General features: G+C 50.9%; 1 protein-coding gene across 3 annotated transcripts in view; it reads left to right on the top strand.

Moving 5' to 3' along the window:
• The first annotated feature begins 477 nt into the window (after window positions 1–477).
• Rgs12 (regulator of G-protein signaling 12) overlaps window positions 478–24621 on the top strand; it is a 94016-nt gene continuing 69872 nt past the window's right edge. For 2 of the 3 annotated variants that reach the window (XM_087584164.1, XM_087584165.1), the window contains exons 1-2: window positions 552–631; window positions 16112–18094. In XM_087584164.1, coding sequence (XP_087440290.1) covers window positions 16214–18094 — 1881 coding nt within the window. In that variant the 5' untranslated portion in view covers window positions 552–631; window positions 16112–16213. 3 annotated transcript variants of the gene reach the window in all.

Below are 24621 nucleotides of genomic sequence, written 5' to 3'. Positions count from 1 at the left end.
CCCCGGGCTCCAGGCTCCGCCCCGCCTCTGTCTAGCCCTACGCCCTGATTGTTGAGCTTTCCGTTAGGTCTTCAGTCTCAGGCAAGTCCCTACTTCGTGAGCACTTCTGTGCTACGAGTCCAACCCGGCCTGTCTCCGAGCCGCTGTCCAGTAGGCGGACTCCGCTTTCTAGGAGCCCGGCCCCCAGAAGCCGGACCCCATTGGTCCCGGACTCCCACATCCTACAGCCTAACCCGTCCCTACATCCAGCTCTGCTCCCCAAAACCAGCCTCCACCAAAATCCTAAACTTGGTGGATCCCCGGTGAGCCCCACCCCCAAGACCCTGAGTCACACCCTCCTAAAACGGTTGGACCCCGCCTTTCAGGAGCCACGCCTCCAGAAGCTGGACCTGTGGGTGGGATCCCGAAGTGCACAACGGCCTGACCCGCTCCCCTACGAGCCCCGCCCACGAGCCCCGCCCCCTAGGGCCTGGGCCCCGCCCTACAATGACTGGGTCCCGCCCCCCCAGGAGTCGGAGCTCCGCTCTTAGGGGCCGGACCCTGCCCCTCCCGGAGCCCCGCCCCCGGCCCGGCGACGGCGGTGACCGTTGATGCTTTCGGCGGGCGCCCGGCGGGAGCAAGCGGCGGCCCGGTAGGTGAGCGGGGCCGGCGCTCCTCCTCGCGGGTCTTTCTTCTATAGCGCGCGCCCCCGCTCGGCCCGGCCTTGTCCTCCTGCGGCCGTGGGGGCCGAGCTCGGGCGCCGCCCGCGCCTTCTTTGTTCGCGCGGGACTCCGGGAACTTGCCCGCGCGGGCTGCGGCTGGGGTCCCGCGCAGGCCGGATGTGCGGGTTCCACGGGCCGTAGCCCCCCCGGACTCGGGCGGGGTCTGACCCGGCTCAGAAGCCCGCCGGGCTGGCCCTGAGGGGACTTTAATGTCCAACTCAGCCCGCGGTCTCATTGTTTGGGCAGAGACCGTTTCCAAGGACCCGAACTGAGGAAATGTAGGGCAAGAACGCAGGGCAGCCCACAATGAGGATTGAGTTATCGGTGGAGGGGCTAGAGCTGGGAAGTGTAGACAAGGGGGTTCAGGGTGTAGGCAGAGGGGCTCAGACCCCTGGAGTGTAGACAGGGGCCCCAGACTGTGGGGGTGGGGTGCAGAACTGTAAACTAGTCAGGGGGCTCAGCAGTGGAGCCTAGATGGAGGGGTGTTGTGTAGCTAGGGCTCAGACGCTTGGAGTGTAGACAGAGGGGCTTTGACACATAGAATCCAAATGGAGGGGCCCAGGTTCCTGAAATGGCCTCAGACCTATGGGATGTAGATAGATGGAGGGAGAGCTGATATCAGGGAGGTCACTGGAAATGAAGCCTTGAGCCTACAGCAAGCAACTGGTGTGTGGGGGTGAGGGGAGAGGAGCAAAATCAATTTTGAATCGAGGGACTGTGCTTAAGTTTAAAAGTTTCTGAAGAGAGTGCAATTGTCAGCACAACAATTTCTCCAGAAAAACTGGAGTAAAAATGTACACTTTTTTATTTTGGGGGCTGGCTGACAAGTACCAAGTACTCAGGCTGACAGGACCTGGACTTAAGGGACACTGTTGGGACAGACAAAGTCGGCGGGTAGAAGGGAATGGCGTAGGAAAGACTATGGGGGTAGGATCAAGAAGTGTTGAGGGCAGGAAGCAGGTGTCCAGGATCTTTAAAAGATGTAAGGCCATTTCTGTGAAGTTTCTTGGAACCTACCCTAAGAGGGACTAAGGAGGAGGTTGCTTCTGACAGGAAAGATGAAAGGCTGGAGAGCTGGCAAAGGAGATCAGCAAACACCAGAGCTGAGGAAAGGCCCTCAGAGTTGGGGTGGCATGTGTGTGCCAGTCTTTGCCCAGGAGTCAGGAGAAGACAGGGTTTATACTGAGTGAGCCAAATTGCAGTGCATCATGGAGTGCCAGCTAGTGACAGGAGGCACTCTGTGGTCCTGTGTGGCACCCAGGAGGGCCTGTGTCAAGGCTGGCTCACTCTTTGCATTATGTTTAGAACAGCAACCTCAGAGGATGGGATGCTGGGTGGCCACAAAAGTGATACTGAGCCTGGAGAACTGTAAGGATCCCAGAGCTAGGAAAGGTTGAGGCTGAGCCCTGTATTTCTAATTCTGTTGTCATTTGACATCTGTATCTGAGACAGGCCCAGCATGCTGGTCCCATCTGGCTGATGGAGAGTGCTGCCTTAGTTGTGGGCTCCCTGCCTTGCTCTGGCAGCAAGTGCATGATGGTATAAGGTGGTTGCAGCCCCCTCCCTCCTTTCTTTCTTTTTGTGAGTTTGCTGGAAACCCTGCAAATGCTTACTAGTCAGCACTTGTTTTAGTTTCCTACTGAGCTGTTGCAGAGTGTTTAAATTTAGTGGCTTAAAACAACAGTTTATTCTTCAAGTCTCTGGATGCCAGAAGTCTGCTGTTGGTCTCACTGGCCACATGTCCTTTGGGGATCAGGGAGAATCTCCTTACTTCTCATGGCAGGTGGAGACTGGTCCCATCCCTGGGCTCAGGGCTTGGTTCCAGCATCACGTGGCCTTCTCTTCTGTTTTAAGCCTTCCTCTGTCATGGTCTGTGTGGACTTTTAGGGTTGCCAGGAGATCCAAAGTCCTCAGTTTACATCTGCAAAGTCCCTGGAGTGTTTCCCCCTTCTTGCTGAAGAACAGCTTAGTCCTGCCCCTCCCCCAGGGTGGGGCACATGGATACCACAGACTGCAGTAGTTTGTGGTCCCACTGCCCTGTGACTGTGTTTCTGGATGCACACTCGGCTGCGAGAGGGTGGGGTGTCCCTTTGTCCTATTCTCTTTAGGGAGGTGGTGGTTCCCACTCCGAAAACTACAACCTCCAGAAATCTGCTCAGTAATAGCTTGTCACCCCAGCCCTCAGGGGGTTGAGGCAGGAGGATGGAGAGCGTGATGCCAGAGCATGGGCTAAGTGAGCTCTTACCTCAACAACAAAAACACCGGGGCTAGAGTGGCCTCAGTGTTAAGAGTATATACTGCTCTTGCAGGGACCCATGTTTGGTTTCCAAAACCCTCATTGGAAAGCTCACAGCTCCCTGCAGAACTAATGCTCCCAAGGCACTGGATTTCATGAGCATATACATACATGTACACATAATTAAGAACGCAGAATTAGAGGCAGGTGGATCTTTGAGTTCAAGGCCAGCCTCGTCTACAGAACAAGTTTCAGGACAGCCAAGGGTATGCAGGGAAACCCTGTCTCAAAGAACAACAACAATAAATGACAAACAGAATCTAAAATGAATAAAGCCCAAACTTCAAACCCCAAAGCAGATAAGCTCAAATAGGCACATACATACACAGGAACATTGCTCCTGATTTTCAGGGTCTACCACTTTAGAAGCTCCCAGCTTCTCCCATGGAGAAGTCACTTGTTCTAGGCAGAAACTGACCCGGTTAGTAACCCCACTCCTTGTCTTTAAAGGAGTGGGGTTGAAAGAGAAGGGGAACATGTCAGTCGTCCTTCTGGTTTCCTTTTCTTGTTCTCTTGTGGTCTCAGTGTCCCTAAGCAGGGCACCCCACGTGCTGCTTTCCTTATCCAGGCAGTTACATGCATATGTACACATCATGGGCTACATAGTGTGTATACCGCCCATCTATCTCTGAGCCATGGTCTAAGTTTTCCTGACATGACATCTGCTGTGTTGGGCACTAACTCACGGGTTTACATTCAAACAGTGGCATTCTGAGGGACCATCCTACGTGTCCTGTTTTCTTAGCTGCCTACTGTGGTCTCTTAGAATTTACATGATACATTCCTTTTTGATTCTTATCAAAGGTGAGTAGAGTCTTTAGGTCTCTGTGCGCTTCCTCCCAAGTCCCATCTTTTAAAAAAGTGTGTGTGTGTGTGTGTGTGTGTGTGTGTGTGTGTGTGTGTGTGTATGTATGTATGAATATTTTGCCTACATGAATGTATGTGAACCAAGTACATGCCTGTTGGATCCCCTAAGCTATGGTTATGGTTGGTCGTTAGTGACCGTGTAGATACTGGAATTGAACCAAGAGCCCTGAACTACTGAGCCCATCTTTCCACACTCTCTCTTAATAAGCCTCTTAGTTGGCAGGGACCCTGGAGCACAGCTCCCATCATGCACTTGTGGATTAATCTTGCTGTGATGTACCTATACTGGATCTCATTACATCCTCATGGTAGTCCACCCCTAGCAGGTGGTATTGGAAGACTCTGCTCCGGTCTGTTCTGAAGTCCCAAGATCTGCATAGAGTGTCAGCTGGAGTCGCCTGTGCTGTACTACTCTGTGTTGGGTTCCTGTGTGTCAGGTTCCTCGTCTGATCCCAGCTCCATTCTTGCTTTGCTAAAATTCTACTTTCTTTTTTGTCAGTTAAGAAATATAACATAGAGCTCAGCCCTCTTGATTTTGAAGCTATCCTTTTTACAGTCTAGATCCTTTTTAGTTTAGCTGGGTATAGAATTCTAGAAAGTTACTCCTCTGTCTTTCGTGCACAGGGCAGGGTGCTCCCAGGAGTGGGGAAGCCCTGGCTCCCTGGGTGGGACTATGGGCACCAGGAAATGGCCTTATCCCTTTATAGTTGGACTTGTCAGAGAAAATATTGCTGCACGGTGTTTGAGAAACTGGGATGCGTAAAAGCTGTCTTTATGTGGCATCTAATGATGTGTCATATTTTTGTGAAATTAAATCCTCTGTCTTCAAAGACTCACTTCGCATGGGTTTAAAATCACAAGCAGAAATAAATATTAAGTAGAGATTAAAAAAGAAAGGTCAAATAAAAATGAAATGGAAAATCAGCATGGTTTACTCTTAAATATTTCAAAGATTTGGAAGTGGCATGTGATGTGGGATCAGAATTGTTGCTACAGTCATTGGCAGTGAGGATCCTTGCTCTGACAATCTGTGGCTTCTGCATCTCCTATCACTTTTCCAAAATGCAGGAGCCTAGGCTGATGCCTAGAGTGAGAGGAATGAGTTGACAAGTGACCTCTGGCTAACTGACCATGGGCTAGGATGGCAACCATTCCCAGGGCCAGCCCTGGTCTCAGCTAGCTGTGGGTCTCATGGAGTAGTGATAAAAGCCAGCTACTCCTGCTGGTTTCTTGGGTCAGTTTGCTTCTGCTGGACAGACCTCCAGCAGGTGGACTCGATTCAGTCAGGTCTTTGTTAGCTCCTATGGCTTATGGCTCCCTTCCCTGCTTAAAGAACTGGGTCCTCTACCTGTGTGGGCACTGCTGGTTTCTGAATTGCTACAGTGTAGAATCCCAAGAGGCAGTGTCCATTCCTGTGTCCCTCCAGCCCTGCAGTGGCCCTGTTCTCTCACATTACCTCTCCTGTGATCCTGTGAGTGGTGAGGCCCTGCCTGCATGCAGACAATGGCGTCTCTACTGCCCTTTGTGTGGCCGGTGAACCTAGGCAATGTGAAGCCGTGCGTTTTGGAGCTCTAAGTGCTTTGGTCATTGGTGGTCTTGTGCTTTTATTTCCTGTCTATTGGGAGCTTGTACATAATCGTTTCTGTGAATAGGCTAGCCTTTGGGTTTTGCTAGCTGTAAACTTTATCATGAAAAATGACAGTTGTTCCAAAACTAGAAAAGCAAACCTTTTGCATTTCAAGACAGTATCTTTGCTGCTAAATTTGAAAACAGGTAGGTGTGAATTGAGCTCTGCCTGGAGGCGGGGTACCTGGAGCTTGTGGACATTTTATTTTCCTTGTCTTCTCTGTTCTGGGGTCCCTGGGTATGCAACGAGTCCTGGCTCTACTTTGTATGGGAAACAGCTCTTTGGGCCTGGCAGCTGAGCCGAGCACTTGTGAATCCTCTGGGGACAGGCTGGAAAAGCCACCCATGATCATTATGCCTTGTCTCCTGAGGCCTGATATCTAAGCCCAGCCAGCATTTGAAGCTTGCTTCATGTGACAGCTGTGACATTAGCCTAGCTGTGTTGCCTCTGATCCCTCTGTCTGTCAGTATTCTTCCGCTGTGATGATAGTGTTTGTGGAGAAGTGGAACAAGTCAAAGATGGCTGTCTTCACTTTCTCCTCTACCACCCTACTCCTTTCTCCTTTGGGACCTTTGATTCTTAGATGAACTCAGATTCACTATTTAAAGGAATTCCTAATGCCTAATTTCTGTGCTGCCTCTTAGCAGTCACTGGACTGACTCTTAAGTGTTAACACTGACTGGGACAGGGAGAAAGGGGCAAGAGTAGAGTTGAGGTGTCTGTGCAGTCCTAATGCTTGACCTGGTTTCTTGGAGCCTGAAATGTTGAACCTTCAAGGACTGGCCTTTACAGAGACTGGGGAGGAACCCTGCCCGTGAAGAACGTGGAGGAGAAGGCCATATCTTGCTCAGCCAGGCGGCCTGCTGCACCGCCAGTCTCTGGGCACACTGACAGTGCAGTGGCGCTGAGCTGCTGTCAGACATATTGGGAAATGAGCTGCCAAGGCCTTACAGCATTCAGCAGACTCTACGAATTGTCTTGAGTGGAGGTCTGGATCCACGGCGTGGTGTTTGAGCTAGTTTCTTCAGTTGTCAACATGGTCAGTAGACTTGAACGATGAGACCTTGAGCTATCAGGTGGCTGTCCCGTGGTGGTCACTCCTGGCCCATACTTCAGCTTCTGATGTTGCCGCTTAGCTACCCTGTCAACCTGTCCCAGACTCAGTTTTAGGGAACCTGTCTGAAAACATCTACCCATGCCTGGCCACCCATGAGTAAGCAGCGCGTGCGCACGCGCATGCGTGCGTGCGTGCGTGCGTGCGTGCGTGCGTGTGTGCGTGTGCGTGTGCGTGTGCGTGTGTGTGTGTGTGTGTGTGTGTGTGTGTGTGTGTGTGTGTGTTTATAGTGGAGTGAAGGCCAATCAAGGGTTGACATCTTTATTTTGTGTTCATTGCGACATTGGTCACTCACTGCTGAATAGCACAGCAGTCTATACAGCCTGCCTCCATGGACAGGGCTCACACAGGTTGGGCTCCAGCTACCTTCAGTGGGAGGAACTGCTTCCAAGTTTCTCCTGTGGCAGTTGTCAGCCCTGGAAGATCCTCTTCCACGGTTGCTAATACTGCTGCTGGCAGACTTCCCATCTTGTTGGCTCTCTGTCATGTGGGTGTCTAGTTAGGGAAGCTCACAATCCAACATTTCCCTCAGAGTGAGGGAGAAGGGGAAAGGGTAGATAAAAGCCACCGTGCCTTTGTGACCTTACCTTGGAGGTGACACCTCGTCACTTTGCCATGTTTTAGTATTTGGAAGTAAGTCACTGCATCTAAGGCAAGAGTACTCTTATGGGTTGAATAAATAGGAGGCCTGGTTATGGGCGCCTTGGAGGTCACCTCTCCCTGTCATTTGCTGGTCCCGGTGTTCCTTATCCTACATATAAAACGTGCTCCCCAGGGCTGTCCCATTGTAGTAGCAGGTTAGAATCTCAGCTCTTGGGTTGGCTTTTGTGTAGACGAGGGCCTGGCTAAAGCCCTGGAGAGCAGATGATCTTACTCTTTAGAATAAACCAAAGGGACAAGGTATCAGCCCAGCAGCCCATACCCAGGTCAAATGTCAGACAAGACCACCACCACTGCAGGCCTTCCTGCTCGTTGTGAAGACTGGGAGATGGGATGGGGTCAGAGTGGTGGCCCTGAAGTCTAGAGTGGCAAGGACTGGGTTCCTTGTTAAATGTCAAGATCCAAGGACAGCACCCTTCCGTGTGCCGTCAGTCCTCCTGAAAGGCATTTTTTTTTCTTTTTTTCCGGAGCTGGGGACCGAACCCAGGGCCTTGTGCTTGCTAGGCAAATGCTCTACCACTGAGCTAACTCCCCAGCCCCCTGGGAGGCGTTCTTGCTCAGCTGAGACCCTTCTTACCTTCGTCCTGTCAGGAGGGTTCGCAGGGTCCAGTGCCCCTGTCCTTCTGAGGACAGCTCCCTGCCCCTTTAGTTCCATCTGCTAGTGTCTCTGATGACATCCTTTCCTCAGAAACCTGGCGGGTCTGTGGCTCTCTTTGTTGGCATCCAATGGCTTGAGTCCTGTAGAGGGACTCTGGCTGTCTGTTTAGATCATGTCTATCACAGGGCAGTGTCCTAAGCTCTTGGAAGCAGGGACTCTGCAGCTTTAGGCATCATTGGGTGGTGGCTGCTTAGAGAAGGGCTCAGTGTGCAGAGGGTGTGGACTGGGGAGACAGATGCAGGGGAGTGTCCCAGAGGAGTGGTAGCCATAGTGTGCTGGACAGGAGACTGGAAGTTGTCCTCCCGCCTTGAGTCCTCCACATCTCCTTGGCATAACTGGACTAAAGCTAAAGCTGGGCTCCCTGCTTGCCTTGCTCGCCTGTCCATTACTTACTGGCCTGACTGGAGATGTGACCACTGATAGAAGTGCTATCTGCTTTGCTGAACCTCAGGACCCCCATGGGTACCCAGAAGGGGTTGCTATCTGCTTGTAGCAGCCTTAAAGGGTAAGCAGTACAGGTAGGTAACCTGGCAGGGAGCGGGGAGTGGTCCTGACCCCAGCCATAGCACTGTGCTTCTGCCTAGCTTGGAGAGCTCCTGTGTCCCTGACTGGTTGTCCTCACAGCACTTGTGGGAGTGTTTGATTGGCCTTGGCACAGGATAATGGGTGAGGAGGCTTGGGAGCAGGGAGTGAGGCAGCCCTAGTTTCCTTTCTGGGAGGATAGAAGGCCCTGTTGCTATGGGCAGCTGGGAAATATGCCAGGGTGTTTGTCAGCTCTCTGGTGTTTGGTTTCCTTCAAGATCCTGGATGATTGATACGGATATGTGTTTAGTCCTCAGGCTTCATTGCTTGAGGCTTTATGAAGTGCTCACAGAGGGGAGCTTACCTCATGGCAGTCAGCAAGCAAGGGACAGGCAGGAAGGAGCGAGGGTTCCATCACCCTTCAAGGGCACACCCTGTATCACCCCGTTTCCTGTGACTGAGAGCACACCTGCAGGAGCAAGTACAGGGGGGTTGACTTTGGCTCGTGGTTGGTTTAAGGGATGCAGTCCCCTGTGCTGTGTAAGGCATGGTGGCTGGGGCGTCATTGGTGATGGGAACTTGCAGGACAGATTGTTATATCTGGGCAGACGAGGAGGCAAGAGCTCAGGCTGGAACTGGACCAGGCTAACTCTCAGGTCTACTCCCCCGGGACCCACTTCCTCCAGTGAAGTCCCACACCTTCCTTAAAAGTTTCACAGCCTCCCAACAGCACCACCGGCTGGCGTTGCAAATAAAAGACCATTGGTAATATTTCGCATTCAAGCCTTAATGACTTAGCTTCCTCTAGTGGGCCCAACCTCCTAAAGGTTCCTCCGCCTCCCTGTAGCCTCCCTGTAGTACTGTGGAACAACTCTTTCCCTGGCTCATCCACTGCTGGCAGAGCACTTGCTCTGGGGAGGGGTGCCTTGTGCTCTAGATCATGGGCACCCTGCTAAAGGCACTGCCATAGGCCCTTTTCTGTCACAAAAATACACAACACTGGGGTACTCAATAAGGTAAAGAGGTTCGTGTAACTCTCAAATCTGAGTGGTCCTTTCTGACTGGTCCCTGGTCAGTCTTATGCCTGTAGTGATCACAGACGGGATCACAAGCAAGAGGAAGCCACCAGTGGGGCCATGCACCCTTTCTAAGAGCCTGCTCTTGTGGGAACTCATCCACTATTGTGAGACCAGCATTTCTTCTTTTATAGGGCACATGACCCAGGTGTTTCTTATTAGGCCTAATGTGCTAAAGGTCCCCTTACTTTTCAATACTGTTACATTGAGGAGTTAAGCTTATAATGTGAGTTTTGAGGGGGACAAGTCCCATTCAGCACCTCTAGAAACCTCCTTGCCACACATCCATGTAGGAGTGAGTACACCAGGGCAGAAAGTAAGCCCATGCAATTTGAGCTTCCAATAGTGGCCCTGGGAGAGTGGGAGGTGGGCAGAGTGTTCCAGAAGAGGATGGAGGTGAGGTGGGTAGTGCAGCCAGCATGCACCTGCCCTCAGTGTGGTGCCTTCTTTCTTAGAGTCTGCACAGGACCTGTGGCCCCTGTTAGCTCCTTGGGTGGGCCCATTGTCCCTGCTGTTTCTCTTATGCCTGGCATGGAGAAAGCGCTTGTATTGATGTGTGCGACAGATGTGGGCACAGCAGCTGTTTGAGGTGCCCCTGGACAGGCAGATAGGGCATGCCGCCCAACAAGACAGCCTTCTGAAAGGAAGTCTTCAGACAGGCAGATTGGGGTACTTGACTTTCCTGAGGCATTTGGGTCCCAACCATGCCGCACTAGGATACTAGGGGCATCCAGGCAGATGACACTTGCCAGGGTTTGTAGAGAATTATGACTGTCTATTGAATTCTTGGTGCTCACACCCTTGACTGAACTGTCTCAAATTGGGCTGACCTGGGGACAGTATACACAGGGCACCAGTGTGTTTAGCATTTCTAAGGACTGGCCATGAATTGGCTGAGAAATCTGACCACCTCTCTGCTGATGCCTGTGTAAGGACATTGGGCTGGGTTCCCCTACAGTGGCCCAAGTGCCCCTTGCTACCAGAGCTGGTGCCTCTTGGTGCAGATGATGCTCCTTGACAAATAGAGACTAGCTGGTGATCGCAGGAATCTGAGCAGGACAGATGCTCATGTGGGTACCAGCATGGGGGGATGAGATGGAGGTGCTGCCCTTCCTGGCCACCCTCCTCCAGTCACCACATGTTTATACCTTAGGAATGTGCGAAGCCATGCTCACCCACACAGGTGCCTGGTGTGAGGACTGGCCAGCCCACTGTGTTAGTGGGCTGGACGTGGAGTTTGTGATCACACAGGTGTGGCCCTGCTGAAGCGCTGTGTCTGCTCAGAAGTGTTGTCTGTGGCACATTCTTGTCCTTTCGCTCCGCCTGTTCTGTGGGACACTTTCCATGTTCTCTGCTCCGAACTTTTGAGCTCACAGCTCCATGTCTGTCTTTGACTGTGGGAAACAACCCACAGATTTTGAACCGGTTAACCCATCATTGCTCCATTATTCTCCCAGGATCCAAGCCTGCTCATTTGAAGACTGGATAGGGATAGTGGGGTCTCTTGATGAGTTGTCCTAACAAGCAGCCCGTGCGTGCCCCTTGAGTTGTAGGATGGGGCAGGGGTGGGGGTTCCCTTTCTTTTGATAGCTACAGGATTTCTCTCATTTTTCTCTGGGTTTCTTTTTCTTAGCTCCCCCGCTCTTTAAAAAGTCAAACAAGGGCAGACATCCTACTAATGCTGGCACCTGGCTTCAATTTCAGCCGCGGCCATGGCGTCCTGAAGAGAATTCTCTCTTCACACACAACCTTCCATTTAAGTTGGACAACCTCAAACATTCTCCTGAGGTGGGCTCTCCCCTGAGGTGGGCTCTCCCCTGAGGTGGGCTCTCCTGTCCCTGCAGACAAACCCAGCTCATATTTCCTCCCATGTAGCTGAGCGACAGGGCCTCCAGGCCTCTCTGGCTGCCTGGACTCTGCTTTGTGCTATGGCTGACCACTGTCCAGCCCATGCTCTGGCCTTAGGAGCTATCTATTGTGGTCTGTTATTGTTTGGATAACTTTATCTTGAGGTGGCACCTTCTGGTATCTGCATGTCCTTGACAGGGTTTTGGGGTGCTCTCTTAGGGGCCCCCATGAGCTGGCTGCCTTCCTTTGACATCTGGAGAGCTAACTCTGTCTCTTGAGGATGTTTGGCCTCTGGGACTGTGGTATTGGGCTTCCTTGCAGGAGAGAACCATCTAGGAAACCATGGAGTGGAGATCCTTGGGGATGAGGAGATAGATGGGCCCCATACTTAGAGGCAGAGCAGAGAAGGAGCAATGGCATGAGAGGAGAGGTTGTTACAGAGGGAGGCCAGCCATGAGCTGGAGCCAGAAGGGAAGGGAGGGCCAGGTTTCAGAGGTCTAGGAGCACAGTGAGGGGACCAAAGGAATACTGAAGGGCTGGAACACTGACTTGAGAGGGGACCCAGGGTAGGTGGGATGCCTTGTAGCAGAAGTGGTTTCAGAAAGCCTTGTGACTAGGAAAAGGTGGTGGGGACAGTTTGAGGCCTTGGATCTGAATTTCCAAAGGAGGCTGCTGCATATATAAGTGACAAGAGGTAAGGAAGGGGAAGGGAGGAAAGAGAGGGAGGGAAAGCTCCCTCAGGAGGTCTGTGTTTAGGGTGTGTGGGTTGTGAGTTGATAGCAAAATTTTGTTGTCTTGTCTTCTCTTCTCTTCTCTTTTCTCTTCTTTTTTTTGGAGCTGGGGCTTTATTTGCTTTTTAAGACAGGATTTTCCTGTAAAGCCCTAGCTGTCGTGGAACTCACTCTGTAGACAGGGCTGACCTGGGAAGAGATCTGCCTGCTCTGCCTCTTTAGTGTTGGGTTTAGAGGTGAATGCCACCCCCACCCCCAACTATAGCAAGTTTTTAAGAGAGAGCTCAGAGTCAGGGCTTGGAGTTCAGCTAGCCAGGAGTTGGGTCCTTATGGAGAAGAAGCAGACAGAAGATTCCTCAGCAGGTGAAGGAGTCCTTGGCTATGGAGATGTCTGTACCGAGAGTCTGAGTGTCACTGCCTTTGGGAGTAAGTCACAAGCAGCTGGTGTCAGAAGCCAGTAGTGTATCCTGGTGGCTTGTGGCTTCCCTGGTCTGTAGCCTGAGAGGCCTTATAGAAAGATGGTTTTTCTCACCTTGATGCTCTGTGCCTTGCTTGGTGGCAGCCATGGAATGGCAGACAGAACATGCCAGTGTAAGCTTTTCAGTCCAGGAACTGGGACCCAGGAGGCTTCAGACAAGGGATGTTCACTGCAGACACTTGCTCCCTATGCAGATGCTTTGATTGGGGGTCAGATGGTCTAGAAGTGGCCATGTAGCTTAAGAACCTGCTAGATCCTTCCTTTGCACTGTGTCCTGATGGGTCCAGCTCCAGGGCTGCCAGGGTCAGGAGGGTGAATGGTCAGGAGACAGGCTTGGGCCTCCACAGGGTTCTTAAGGAAGAGCCTAGAAGCTGGGGTTGGTGTCAGGCTGCTACAGTAGTTGGAAGGTTAAGGATCATCAGTGTGACCCTGTGGGGTGTTGTCAGTGGGACAACTGTTGGTTTTTGGTGTGTGCCTGATGTAGATGTTGGTGTGGGTAGTGCCAGGTGGGTGAGTGAGTGACAACCACAGGAGTTGCTGGTTTGGGTGTGATTGCTATGGGGGAGGGCAAGAGGTGGACAGGTCTACTGGGCGTATGTCCCTGTTGGAGAATGTCCCTTGGTAGCACCTGAGCTGAGGAGAGAGCCTGGGCTCTGGAGAGGGCCTGTCTCAGGCACAGTGCCTCCTGTGCTCAGTGGATTCTTGTCTAGAGGAGCAAGGGTTCCTTGTCCCTGGAGGAAGACAGCCTGACACTGCTGATCTCTGGTCCCGAAGCAGTTTGCAGTGACTGACCCTCGCAGTCACACAATGGCTAGCATTGTTCCAGGAGTCCATCCTGGGCTGTGCCCCCCTGCAGTCCCTGTGTTTGCTTCTTGAGCTGTTAGAACAAGAAACTAAGCCTGTGGCTTTACAGCTTGTCATATGGTGACCTGTGGGTCTGGAGTGACCTGGCTAAAGTCAAAGTGTCACAGGGCTGGTTCATCCTGGAGGCTTTGTTGCCTTGTTGCCTCCATTTTATGGCTCCTGGGCCCTGCCCTTGGGTCCTCTAGACACACATGTTGTCTCTGTTGGCTGACACTTTTTCCTATCCGTTACTGGGCTCCAGGGTTCTGTGGAGGACCTCTGAATGATCAGAACTGTCTGTCTTTCCATCTCTACATCCTTAGCGTGAGCTCATTTGCCAAGCCTGCATGAACTGTGGGCATTACAGTGCACATGTGTTATGGGCACAGTTCTGCTCACCACGCTGCAGAGAAGATCCCGTGAGATCTTAAATCAGCTTCTTAGTCATCTTCAGAGTAGGGTGGAACCCAGGGCCTCTCATATGCTAATCATGCAAGATTATACTCCTACCATGGGGTAATACTCCCAGCTTCAATATGTACATCTTATTAATGAATAATGAATAGTTAAATTTTGAATTTAGTATCACTTAGTAAATGATGCCATATTTTATAACTAAACTGTTTTTTCTTCATTCCTGTGTATCAAGGGTAATTCTGCTCAAACAGGCATCCTATGCGTCCTTGTTCTCATTGTCCCGGGACCAGTTCTTTGGTTTCCTGATGCTCTTCCCACTGGCTCTGGCTGTTTATTCTGGGTGTGTCTGTAAATCACGTACAATCTGCTCACAGTTACTGGAAACTCTCTCATGACACGGGAATGTCTTAAGAGAGTGATTAATTCAGCAATGTGTTCTGCAAGCATCAAGCTCATTACAGTAGTTTGGATCGCCACATTCCAATTGTGACTGTATTGCCTTTTCTTCCTGACATAGGTCTCACATTGCCGCCCAGGCTGACCTCGGCCTTGCAGATATCTCTTGTCTTAGCCTCTGAGTATGGCAGTTATAGTATGTGTTGATATTTTGTGTGTGTGTGGTATGTGTGTGTGCACATGTTGCATGTACGTATATGCATGTGGAATATATGAAGACAGGGTTTTTCGCTGCATCTATAGCTTGTCAATTAGGCTGTATTATCTTGCCAGTAAGCCCACAGTATCCTGTCTCTTCCCATAGTACAGGACTTACAGGCTAGCATTGCTTGGCTCACTTTTATTGCTATAGAAGTCCTAGGGACCAAACTCAGGCCTGGGTGCTTACACAGCGGGCACTTTACCAACTGAGTCACCTCCCCAGTCCTTGTATTCTTTTTAAAGATCATCTTGAAAGAGTCTTAAGCAGTAGAGTTCTCACAACATTAGATACCTGTCCAACAGGTGCCTGCATGCTGGGATGGGCATAGGCCTCCACTGGTGGGAAAGAGTCTTTGTGCTTCTGCTGGCTGTGTAGACAATGTGGTTTATGTCCATACTGCTTTTCTTTTGGAACTCTGGAGGTTTTATAGAGTACTGTACAGAGGATAGCAGCGTGACTGACCCCCAGTGACAACCCTGGACTCAGAGTCTCTGCTTAGAAATTTCACATGCACATGATCTCACAGCTCCTTGCTGGAGGGACTTATGGGTGTCTTATGTGATTCCTTGGGAGAAGGTTCTAGAAGCTCACATCTGTTTTTGTTTTGTTTTGTTTTGCATCCCTGTGTATCTTTCTCTCTGCTGATTTTATCTTGAGTCCCTTCATTGTAATGAATCTTAGTCTGGGTGTCCCTCTGTGCTGAGGCCTGAGAGTCCTGTGGGTCACTGCCTTGGGTACCATCGGGGATCCTGACACGGGTCTTTTTTTTTTAAAGCTTTTTTTAGGTTTATAGTTCATTTAGTGGCAGCTGGTAATCACAGAATTTTCCTCTACTGACTCCATATTCTTTAGATTAAAGTATGTACACTTATACTTTCTTAAAGCTGATTAAAAAACACCCAAAAGGGCCTGGAGCCATTAAAGGCTAAGGCTCACAGCCAAAAAGACAAAAATACCCTAGACTCTTAGGCCTGGATTTTAATGACAAGCAGTACTTTATGAAGTCATGCCCTCTGGAATAAGTCAGCACAGCATTGCTGTGCTTCACTCGATTGCTGTTTTTATCTCTTCTCTTGGACAACCTCCATAGTTTTATTGATTGAGGTTGTCTCATACTTACGTGTTTTCCTAGCATAGCACTTCGTTCAAAATAAATTAATTGTGGGAGAGTCATGGGACATGGGAGGACGTTTTGTAGAGGGGATTTGGGATCAGATAGAAGAGTTGGGTAGTGATCTTCAAGGCCTTTGACTGCAGGACAGCAGCAGGCTCCATTCGTCACAGAGGACCTACAGGCCTAGGTCCTGGGAGTCTTCAGGGGAGCCTGGGCCTGCACCTTAGCTGCTTTCCATTCAGGGTGAATGCAGAGGTCACCAGGCTGCTCATCCTCTTCAGAAACCCTGAAGGAGACTGCAGCTCTCTGCTTCAATAGCAGGGTTCTTAGCCCAGCGTGAGAGCCATCAAGTTTAGTTTCCTTTCACCTTGACATTTATGTGGTGACTTGTAGAGTCTCTTGTGGTTTTTCATTATCAGTTACCTTGTAGAGTCAGGTAATACCGGTCAAGGTTAGATACACAGGATCTTTAATAACCAGGTATTTGCATTTCCTCCTTAGGGTAACATTTCAAGACAAAAAGCCCAGTAGCATCGTGCATTCCTTGAGACATGGAGTCTATGGAATAGTGGGACATGCGACCAGCCTTGACAGTACACCACGATGTACAGGGCTGGGGAGCCAGGGAAGCGGCAGTCTGGCCCTGCGCCCCCTCGGGTGCGGAGTGTGGAAGTGGCCCGAGGCAGAGCTGGCTACGGCTTCACCCTGTCAGGACAGGCACCCTGTGTGCTCAGCTGCGTCATGAGGGGCAGCCCTGCAGATTTCGTGGGCCTCCGGGCTGGGGACCAGATACTTGCCATCAACGAAATCAATGTGAAGAAAGCCTCACATGAAGATGTGGTGAAACTCATCGGGAAATGCTCTGGAGTGCTGCGCATGGTGATCTCCGAGGGCAGCAGCCATGTGGAGCCCTCTTCCAGCGATGAAGAAGGCGGCCTGTGTGAGGGGAAAGGCTGGCTGAGGCCGAAACTTGACTCTAAGGCTTTGGGTATAAACAGGGCAGAGAGGGTTGTGGAAGAGGTGCAGTCTGGTGGGATTTTCAACATGATCTTTGAAAGCCCAAGTCTTTGTGCCAGTGGCTCTGAGCCCCTGAAACTGAAGCAGAGGTCCTTGTCAGAGTCAGCTGCTTTGCGGCTTGATGTTGGCCAGGACAGTCTCTGTACACCACATCCCAGCATGCTTTCCAAGGAAGAGATATCAAAGGTTATCAATGACGATTCTGTGTTCACTGTAGGGCTGGACAATCACGATGACTTTGGACTAGATGCAAGTATTTTAAATGTTGCCATGGTTGTGGGCTATTTGGGCTCCATCGAGCTCCCTTCCACAAGTTCCAACCTGGAGCATGACAGTTTACAGGCTATTCGTGGCTGCATGCGCCGCCTGCGGGCTGAGCAGAAGATCCACTCACTAGTGACCATGAAGGTCATGCACGACTGTGTGCAGCTGGTCACTGACAGGGCTGGTGTGGTGGCAGAGTACCCTGCCGAGAAGCTGGCGTTCAGTGCAGTGTGCCCAGACGACAGGCGGTTCTTCGGGCTGGTGACCATGCAGACCAATGATGATGGGTGCTTGGCACAGGAAGATGAAGGTGCCCTGAGGACATCCTGCCATGTCTTCATGGTGGACCCAGACTTATTTCATCACAAGATCCACCAAGGCATCGCGAGAAGATTTGGATTTGCATGCACGGCAGATCCAGACACGAGTGGCTGTTTGGAATTCCCAGCATCTTCCCTCCCTGTGCTTCAGTTCATCTCCGTTCTGTACCGAGACATGGGTGAACTGATTGAGGGTGTGCGGGCCCGTGCCTTTCTAGATGGGGATGCCGATGCCCACCAGAATAATAGCACCAGCAGCAACAGTGACAGCGGCATTGGCAATTTCAACCAGGAAGAGAAGAGCAACAGGGTGCTTGTAGTTGACCTGGGTGGGGGCTCGAGCAGGCATGGCCAGGGCAGTAGTCCGGGGTGGGAGAGTGTAAGTGGAAGAGGCTCACAGCCTTGGAGTGCACCCTGGAATGGAACTTTCTGCCACGACTCAGAGGCGGGCTCCCCACTGGAAACCAGCCCCAACACTGACAGGTTCTGGGACTTAACAAAGCATTCAGGGCCTGTTTTTCACATGGAGGTCCCTCCAGCCACCTTGAGGAGTTCTATACCCCCTTCCAAGAGGGGTGCTACAGGTTCCAGCTGTGGTTTCAACCAGAGGTGGCTCCCTGTCCATGTGCTACAAGAGTGGCAGTGTGGACATGCCAGTGACCAGGAGTCTTACACAGACTCTACGGACGGGTGGTCCAGTGTGAACTGTGGCACACTGCCCCCTCCCATGAGCAAGATTCCTGCAGACCGATACCGGGTGGAGGGCAGCTTTGCTCAGGCCCCACTGAGTACCCAGAAGAGGGACTGGTCTCGGAAGGCTTTCGGAATGCAAAACCTATTTGGACCCCATCGAAATGTTAGAAAGACCAAAGAGGACAAAAAGGTAAGCTGAAGGAAGTTCAGGAATGGCTTCACTAGCATGGCCAGTTGCCACTCAGTCTTGGCTTACTCCCAGGGCCTTTCGACCTCTGTAAGCTATTGTGGCAAATCTGTTCTGCGCTGTGCTTGCTCTGCACTCTCTGCCTTGGTCTGAGCCCTGGCCTTGGGCTGTTCTCCAGCAGGTCCAGCAAGAAAGTCATTTCTTCCAGCTTCGGTAGGGCCGGCCTCCCTCTAGCTCCTCCCTCTCTACCCCTGGCCCTGATGGTGGTTGGAGGATGCCTTTCCTACAGCTTATTTGGAGCCCATTTTATTCCTGATCCTTAGTTGCTGTTGCAGTGTCTGAAGTGAGATGTGGAGAAGTCCAGTGGGCTGGCTCACTTTGGGGACCTACCTGACAAATCCCTGGGCTGGCTCACTTTGGGGACCTACCTGACAAATCCCTGGGCTGGCTTAGGTTCCTCACCTGCAGCTGATGGAGCTGGCTGAGCATCACTGTCTCAGAGAACTGACCTGTCAGTGGTCCCTATCCCCCAGGGATCTAAGTTTAGAGCCTGGGAGGAGAAAGCCAGCCCCTTCTTCCAGGGCTCTGTTCAGTGAGGATGGTGCTGTTTGAGACCAGGGTGTGCTGGCCACAGCAAGGCTCAGCACTTCCCTCCTTGTTTCTGAGGAGCTGCTCTACGAGACACTTTACTTACACCACCTTTTCTCTGTGTGTGCAAATTTTGGTTTTAACAGTGGGAAAGTTTCTCCAAAACCCTCCAAAAGCTGGTCAGAGCAGGGGGCAAAGCGAAGGCTGTGACTGTCACATTGGCAGGGATTTGTCCTGGAATTCTGGTAAGCTTTAGTGATTTGTATCAGAGAAGGAAGGGTGGCCCCTGTGCTCTCCCCTGATGGCTATGGGTGACACTGGTTTTCACCCTAGTTCCTTTTGACTTTATAAAGCACAATCGCAGCAGGTTGTTCTGGCAGGAAGGGTTGTAACTGAGTATAGAGGATCCCATCTTGGCAACTGAAAGCCAAAATAAGCAGAGCCAGTGCAGCATAGAGTGGGAAGTCTGTCATCTTCAGGAGGGAAGGAGGACCATTCCCAACGAGGTGCCCAGAGATATTCATGTGGGGGATGTTGTCCCATTCCTAAGCATTCTTGGTCAGGCTCAGTATAATGTTACGGAGTTAGAAGATTCATGCTTCTGAGCATGTTCAGTTTATGCCCTAACATTTTAGCTGGAAATAAAGGACAGAGCTATGCTGGGCTTGGGGTTTGTCAGAAACAAAGGGAGGCCAGAGGGCTGAGCTGCCTGGAAATGAGAGGAACAGAAGAAGTTGGAAAGGGAGGGAGCAATGCTGGAGGCTGGAGACAGTCAGTGGTCGGGTCTCCCAGCACTCCTCACTCTGTCCTGTCAATTGTGGCCTTAGGTCATTTGCTGGAAGGCAGCTAGACCAGCCAGGACCTGTTGGGGACACAGTACACGCTGCAGTGATGTGATCAGGGAGCCTTAGTGTGGATGGGGGAAGCTCAGGAAAGACCCTAGCTACTGAGTTAGGAGACAAGGTAGTGAATGCAGAAAGGGGGTGTGGCTTAGAAGAGTGACATGGAAGAGGCCAGGCAGTGTGAGGTACACTGCAGAGTGGGAGAGATGTGAGGAGCAGCAGGTGGTCAGTTCTTTACTGACAGGAGGCCTGGGATGGAGAGGCTGGGAGATGGAGCAGCCTGTAGTGGCTCTACCTGTGAGAAATTTTGTCTGACTAGAAAGATGGCTCAGCCATTAAAGGTTAGGTTCACAACTGAAAATATAAGAAAAATATTGTCAAGGTCACTGAACGCTGATTTACTCTCACCACTTGGAAGGGATAGATACTTTAATGTGGATGTCTCCTCCAGTGCCTCTATGACGGCACTGAATGTCAAACATATGGGTAGGAGCAGGGTGATCTGCAAAGCCCAGGGTGCAAGAACAGAAGCTGGCCATGAAGGGTGGCTTAGTGCCTAATGTTGGCATGGCACAGTGTCCCTGTGCACCCTCTATCCATGTCCAGCCTCCTGTACAATACCAGACAGAGCAGCCCAGTGTACCTGGAAGGCAGGCTTCATGGTGGGGGTGCCCCCCCTTCCAGAGCAATCAGAGTAGTTCTTATTTATCTGCTTCTTTTTGTTAATTGCCCTCCTTGAAGAGGAGTCTGTGGAAGCTATGCTTTGTTATGTGCCCATGAAATGTCCTCCTGGTTAGCTTTGTGACTGGCTCATGATGGGACAGCAGTGTCAAATCTTAGATGCCTGAGGTGGTCAGTTCTCCAGCCTTGGCCTCCAGCTTTGTTCTCTTCTTTCTAGATTGCCAGGAATATGGTGTAGTTTCCTCTCCTTCTCTCCTCACACACTGCTTCCCTAGCCTTTTCTTTTGAGCAAGCCTTGGCCAGATGCTCCTTTGAGGAGATTCCTATGACCAGAAGCAGCTGTGGCGAGCAGCAGGGACAAGTGCATTTTAGCCAGTTAGGCAGTTGATGGAAATGGTCTCCTGTCCCCATCCTGGTAAGGTTGAAGTGACAGGCAGGAGAGCAGACAGGGACAACAAATCCCAGTTGCTCTGTTGTCAGTTTGGGAGTGACTTTAAATGAGGTAAAACAGACTGCCACACAGGATTTCAGTGAAACAAGTTTGAGTTCTGGAGAGCGGCAGGAAGTTAGCTGAGAGCTGGGAAGGGAGCTGCTCAAAGCTCCCGAGGGCCTTGGGATGCTGGTGAGAAGACCGTGTCTGCAGCTCTGCCTGCAGGACTCTGAAGTACTGGGTGCTCTCGTCTCTCTGTCTAGAAGCCAGAATAAATTCCTGCCTGCATCCAACCTGTGACATGTAGACCTAGGCAGAGAAGTCCCCTCCGTCTGCACCGACCCACCAAGTTCTCTGCAGAACCCTCACGTCCCTTCCTCCATGGAGTTCTAATGCTCCCTCTTGCTAAAGCCCAAGTTTATAGGACTCATCTGGGCCCTGACTGGCTGAATGTGAAAGTAGGATTAATCAGGAAACAGAGGGCCAGCCTGGTGTAGGGAAGGGAGGAGCCTTGACTCCACCCAAAGTTGCTTGAAGTTCAAGTTAGGTGTGGGGTCTATCTGCCTATGAGGATACTTGTTAAAATGTTCAGGTGCTGCTTGCCACTTGTCTCCTTTAGAAGGGCTTTTTTATTTGCCATTACTACAACACTAAACTGTGGGCTTGAGCCTGGCAGCTGAGAGAGGTCGTCAGGAAGCACAAGGTTTGTATACCCCTAACAGCAGGACTGCCATGGCCCACGGCTTCTCCTGCCAGGGTGTACTTGCCTTCACCTTCCTTACTCAGCTGCTGGACTCCCAGTGAACAGCTGGGGGTAGGGCTTGTGAGCATGGAGATGCACCCTGAACATGGATCCCTCCCACCTCCACCTATGTGAAGGAAGGATAGCTGAAAGGACTTGGAGACAGGTGGTTGGAACTGAGAAGCTCCTCACTTTGTTTGGGCTTTTATGGTGGCCAGGCAGGTTTGACCCCCTCTCTTTGGTCCCAGGAGTCAGAAAAGTGTTTTCACTGTGTGTATAGTGTGTAGGAAGGACTGCCCTGGGACATGAGATGCCCAAGAGTCTCCTTGGGGACCAAACCTCATGCGTACCTCTATGGATGTAGAGGCTCCTACAGGACTGTGTGAGTTGAAGGCGAGCTGTGGAGGCGTGTTCTCCACAGACCTGGGTGGTCAGGCTGGCTCCTCTTGACGTCAGCTTTGAGTGGAGACATGGTCTTCTCTATGTGCTTCAGAGCCATCCCTGTGATCTCCTCTGTATCCCATCATATTGCATTAGAGCCTGCCCAGTGAGCTCCGTTGATTGGTACCGCTGTCAAGGCCCTGTCTCCAAGTGTAGTTATGTGCTAAGATTCTAGGTTAAGGATTCAACATGTGGATATTGGGGAGCACAGAGCAATCCATGATAGGCAGTGCCCTCCTGGGATTGGTCAAGGCCATGTCTGTCTCTTAGAATAACTAGTCCAGAGTTGTGAATGATAGCACCACATATGCCAAGTGACAGCCATGCGAGTGATGTTGGGAGTGGGATGAGCACAGGAACAAGATAGCAGTGTCTCTCGCTCTGAAGACTTAGAGCAGCAGTTACATGAATGTTCCCGCCAATCCACCGGGCTGTGAGGGACAGGCAGTGAAACACAGCAGAGAGGAACTCTGACTTAATGTGGTGCAGTCCCAGGTCAGACTGAAAATCAGCTGACTCGACTCTTTGTAAACAGATTGTATTTGCATTGGATGTCACTCGGGCTTGGAATCACCTGAACTATATGCAATGTGTGTTCATTTTCAGGTTCACCCTTTTGCTTGCCTGAGTTCATAGATGTGTTAGTTGGGGGTGGAGGTAGAGCTCTAGCCACTGGGGTCTGGGGTGTGGTTTCAAGAGAGTAGGCAGTGAGTCGTGAGTACAAGACTAATGAGGGGCTCCTCATGCCAAGTGGAAGCAGTAGGTCACACAAACGCATATTTCAATGTCTTTCTTTTTTTTAAAGGTTTAGGCCATTGTTAACTGTCCATATTTTTTTAAGCTTTTAAACTAATTGGGTATGTGTGCATGGGTAGGCATGCACATGCTATAGCACACATGTAGTGGTCAGAAAGCAGCTTTTGAGAGCTGGTTCTCTTTTTCCATTGTTCTAGGCTTGAATTCTGGTTATTAAGCTTGTGTACCAGCTTTTACCCTCTGAACCAGCTGGCTAGTCCAAGTATGTACATACTTAATGCAAGAGATGGGACGTTATAGAGGGAGCCCGTCTTGATAGTGTGGGCCTTTAATCCAGTTACTCTTGAGCCGAGACAGGAGGATACCAGATTCAAGTGCTGATTAGGCTAGAGTTCAAGGCCAGTCTAGGCAGTGTAGTGAGCCTCCATCAGTAAGGAAAAGGAGGCTGAGATTCAGTACAGTGGTGGGATGCCTGCCTGATGTGTAAGACCCTGCATCCTATTCCAACCCGTCCTTCACACACACCAAGCAGACTGGTGGTAACTGTTACCTGAGAGGCCAGTGAGAGCCAGGGAAGACCTATGACACTTTCATTTTGTGTCAATTTCTTATGATGGAAACGTGAACTTAGTAACTATAACAGTTCCCTTAGAGAAAAAAACATTTTAGCTTATTTTAAATTTTTTAATTTTATCGATTACTATCATGATCATGATCATGTGTGTGTGCGTGTGTGCATATGTGTGTATGCGTGTGCATGTGTGTATGTGTGTGCATATGTGTGTGCATATGTGTGTGCATATGTGCGTGCATGCGTGTGGGGGAGGAAGAGAGGGAGAGAAGGAGAGAGGGAGAGAGGGCTTGAGCACATGCACATATATGCTATAGCATGCACTTGGAGGTCACACGAGAACTTTTGGAGTTGATTATCCCCTAACAAAGATTGGGGATTGAGCTCTGAGGTACCATGGGAAGCCATCTGCTGACCCCTAAAGATTCTTCTAAAAAGAACAAAGCCACCTGCAACTGGCTTTTCAACAGCCCTTAGAATATGGAGGCAGGCGGATCAGGAGTTCAGGGCCATAAGGTGAGTCTGCTGGGGCTACTCTGGGCTACAAGAAACCCTGCCTCCCAAAGAGCAGACATTGTGAAGTAGTGAGGCATGGAGGCGGAAGCTGTAGTTCCTCTTTCATTTGTCCCAGCAATGAGAGGCTCACCAGAGATCTAAGTCCAGAGAGCTCTCTATCTAACAAAACAGATTTGTGTAGTTTTTCCCTGGGTGAGAGGAAGTTTCAAAATAGATGTAAATATTTTCTTCTGGTACTTTCAACAAAGACCACACCTTAGAAAGGCCCCATAGTGTTATCTCCCTGAGCAGGGTATCTGACCATCACTTGTATAAACTGGGACTCTTGCCCCCAGTACCCACCCCAAGTCTTGGATGGACTAGGAAGCAGGATTCCTATGTGAAGTAGTGACTCCTGGAGATGTGTGTTCTGTGTAGCCCCCACCACCATTAATGCATCAGAGCTCCTTACAGTGCCGGTCTCCAGGATGGTGTCTGACCTTTGGGTGGTGCTGCTGGGAGGGTTGGTGGAAGTGGGTTGCAGTGGAGGCCCCGGAGGTGGGAGGGCTGCAGACGGGTGTGCCTGCGGCCCTGTCCTCTGTTTACTTTCCAGGAAGGAAGACTATTTAGAGTCCTGCTGGAATAGCCCCAGCTGAGCGATTGGCTTCCCAAACATGGGCATTCCTGCCCTTTCACTGTGTGCAGAAGTCTTACAAGAGCCTACTTACTGCTGGGCTTACAGTAGCCCAGTGCAGCTTCAGAGCTTCCCCGTGATGTTCTGGGTAGCTGCAGTTTGATCACCTTCCCACTGTGTGCCATCCCATTGTGCACATGTGTCACAGCTGTTCCATTCCTAGTTTGCTAAGGTTTATTGTGTTCTGTGCATGAGTGTTTTGCCTGTGTACACATCTGGGCCACATGTGTGCCTGGGGCCCACAGAGGGCATAAGAGAGTTTTGGATTCCCAAGAACTGGGGTTACAGGC

Source organism: Rattus norvegicus, chromosome 14, assembly GCF_021556685.1.
Source record: "Rattus norvegicus strain SHRSP/BbbUtx chromosome 14, alternate assembly SHRSP_T2T, whole genome shotgun sequence".
Lineage (NCBI taxonomy): Eukaryota > Metazoa > Chordata > Mammalia > Rodentia > Muridae > Rattus > Rattus norvegicus.
Note: the sequence above shows the minus strand (reverse complement) of the source record. Positions and strands in the feature narration are given on the sequence as shown.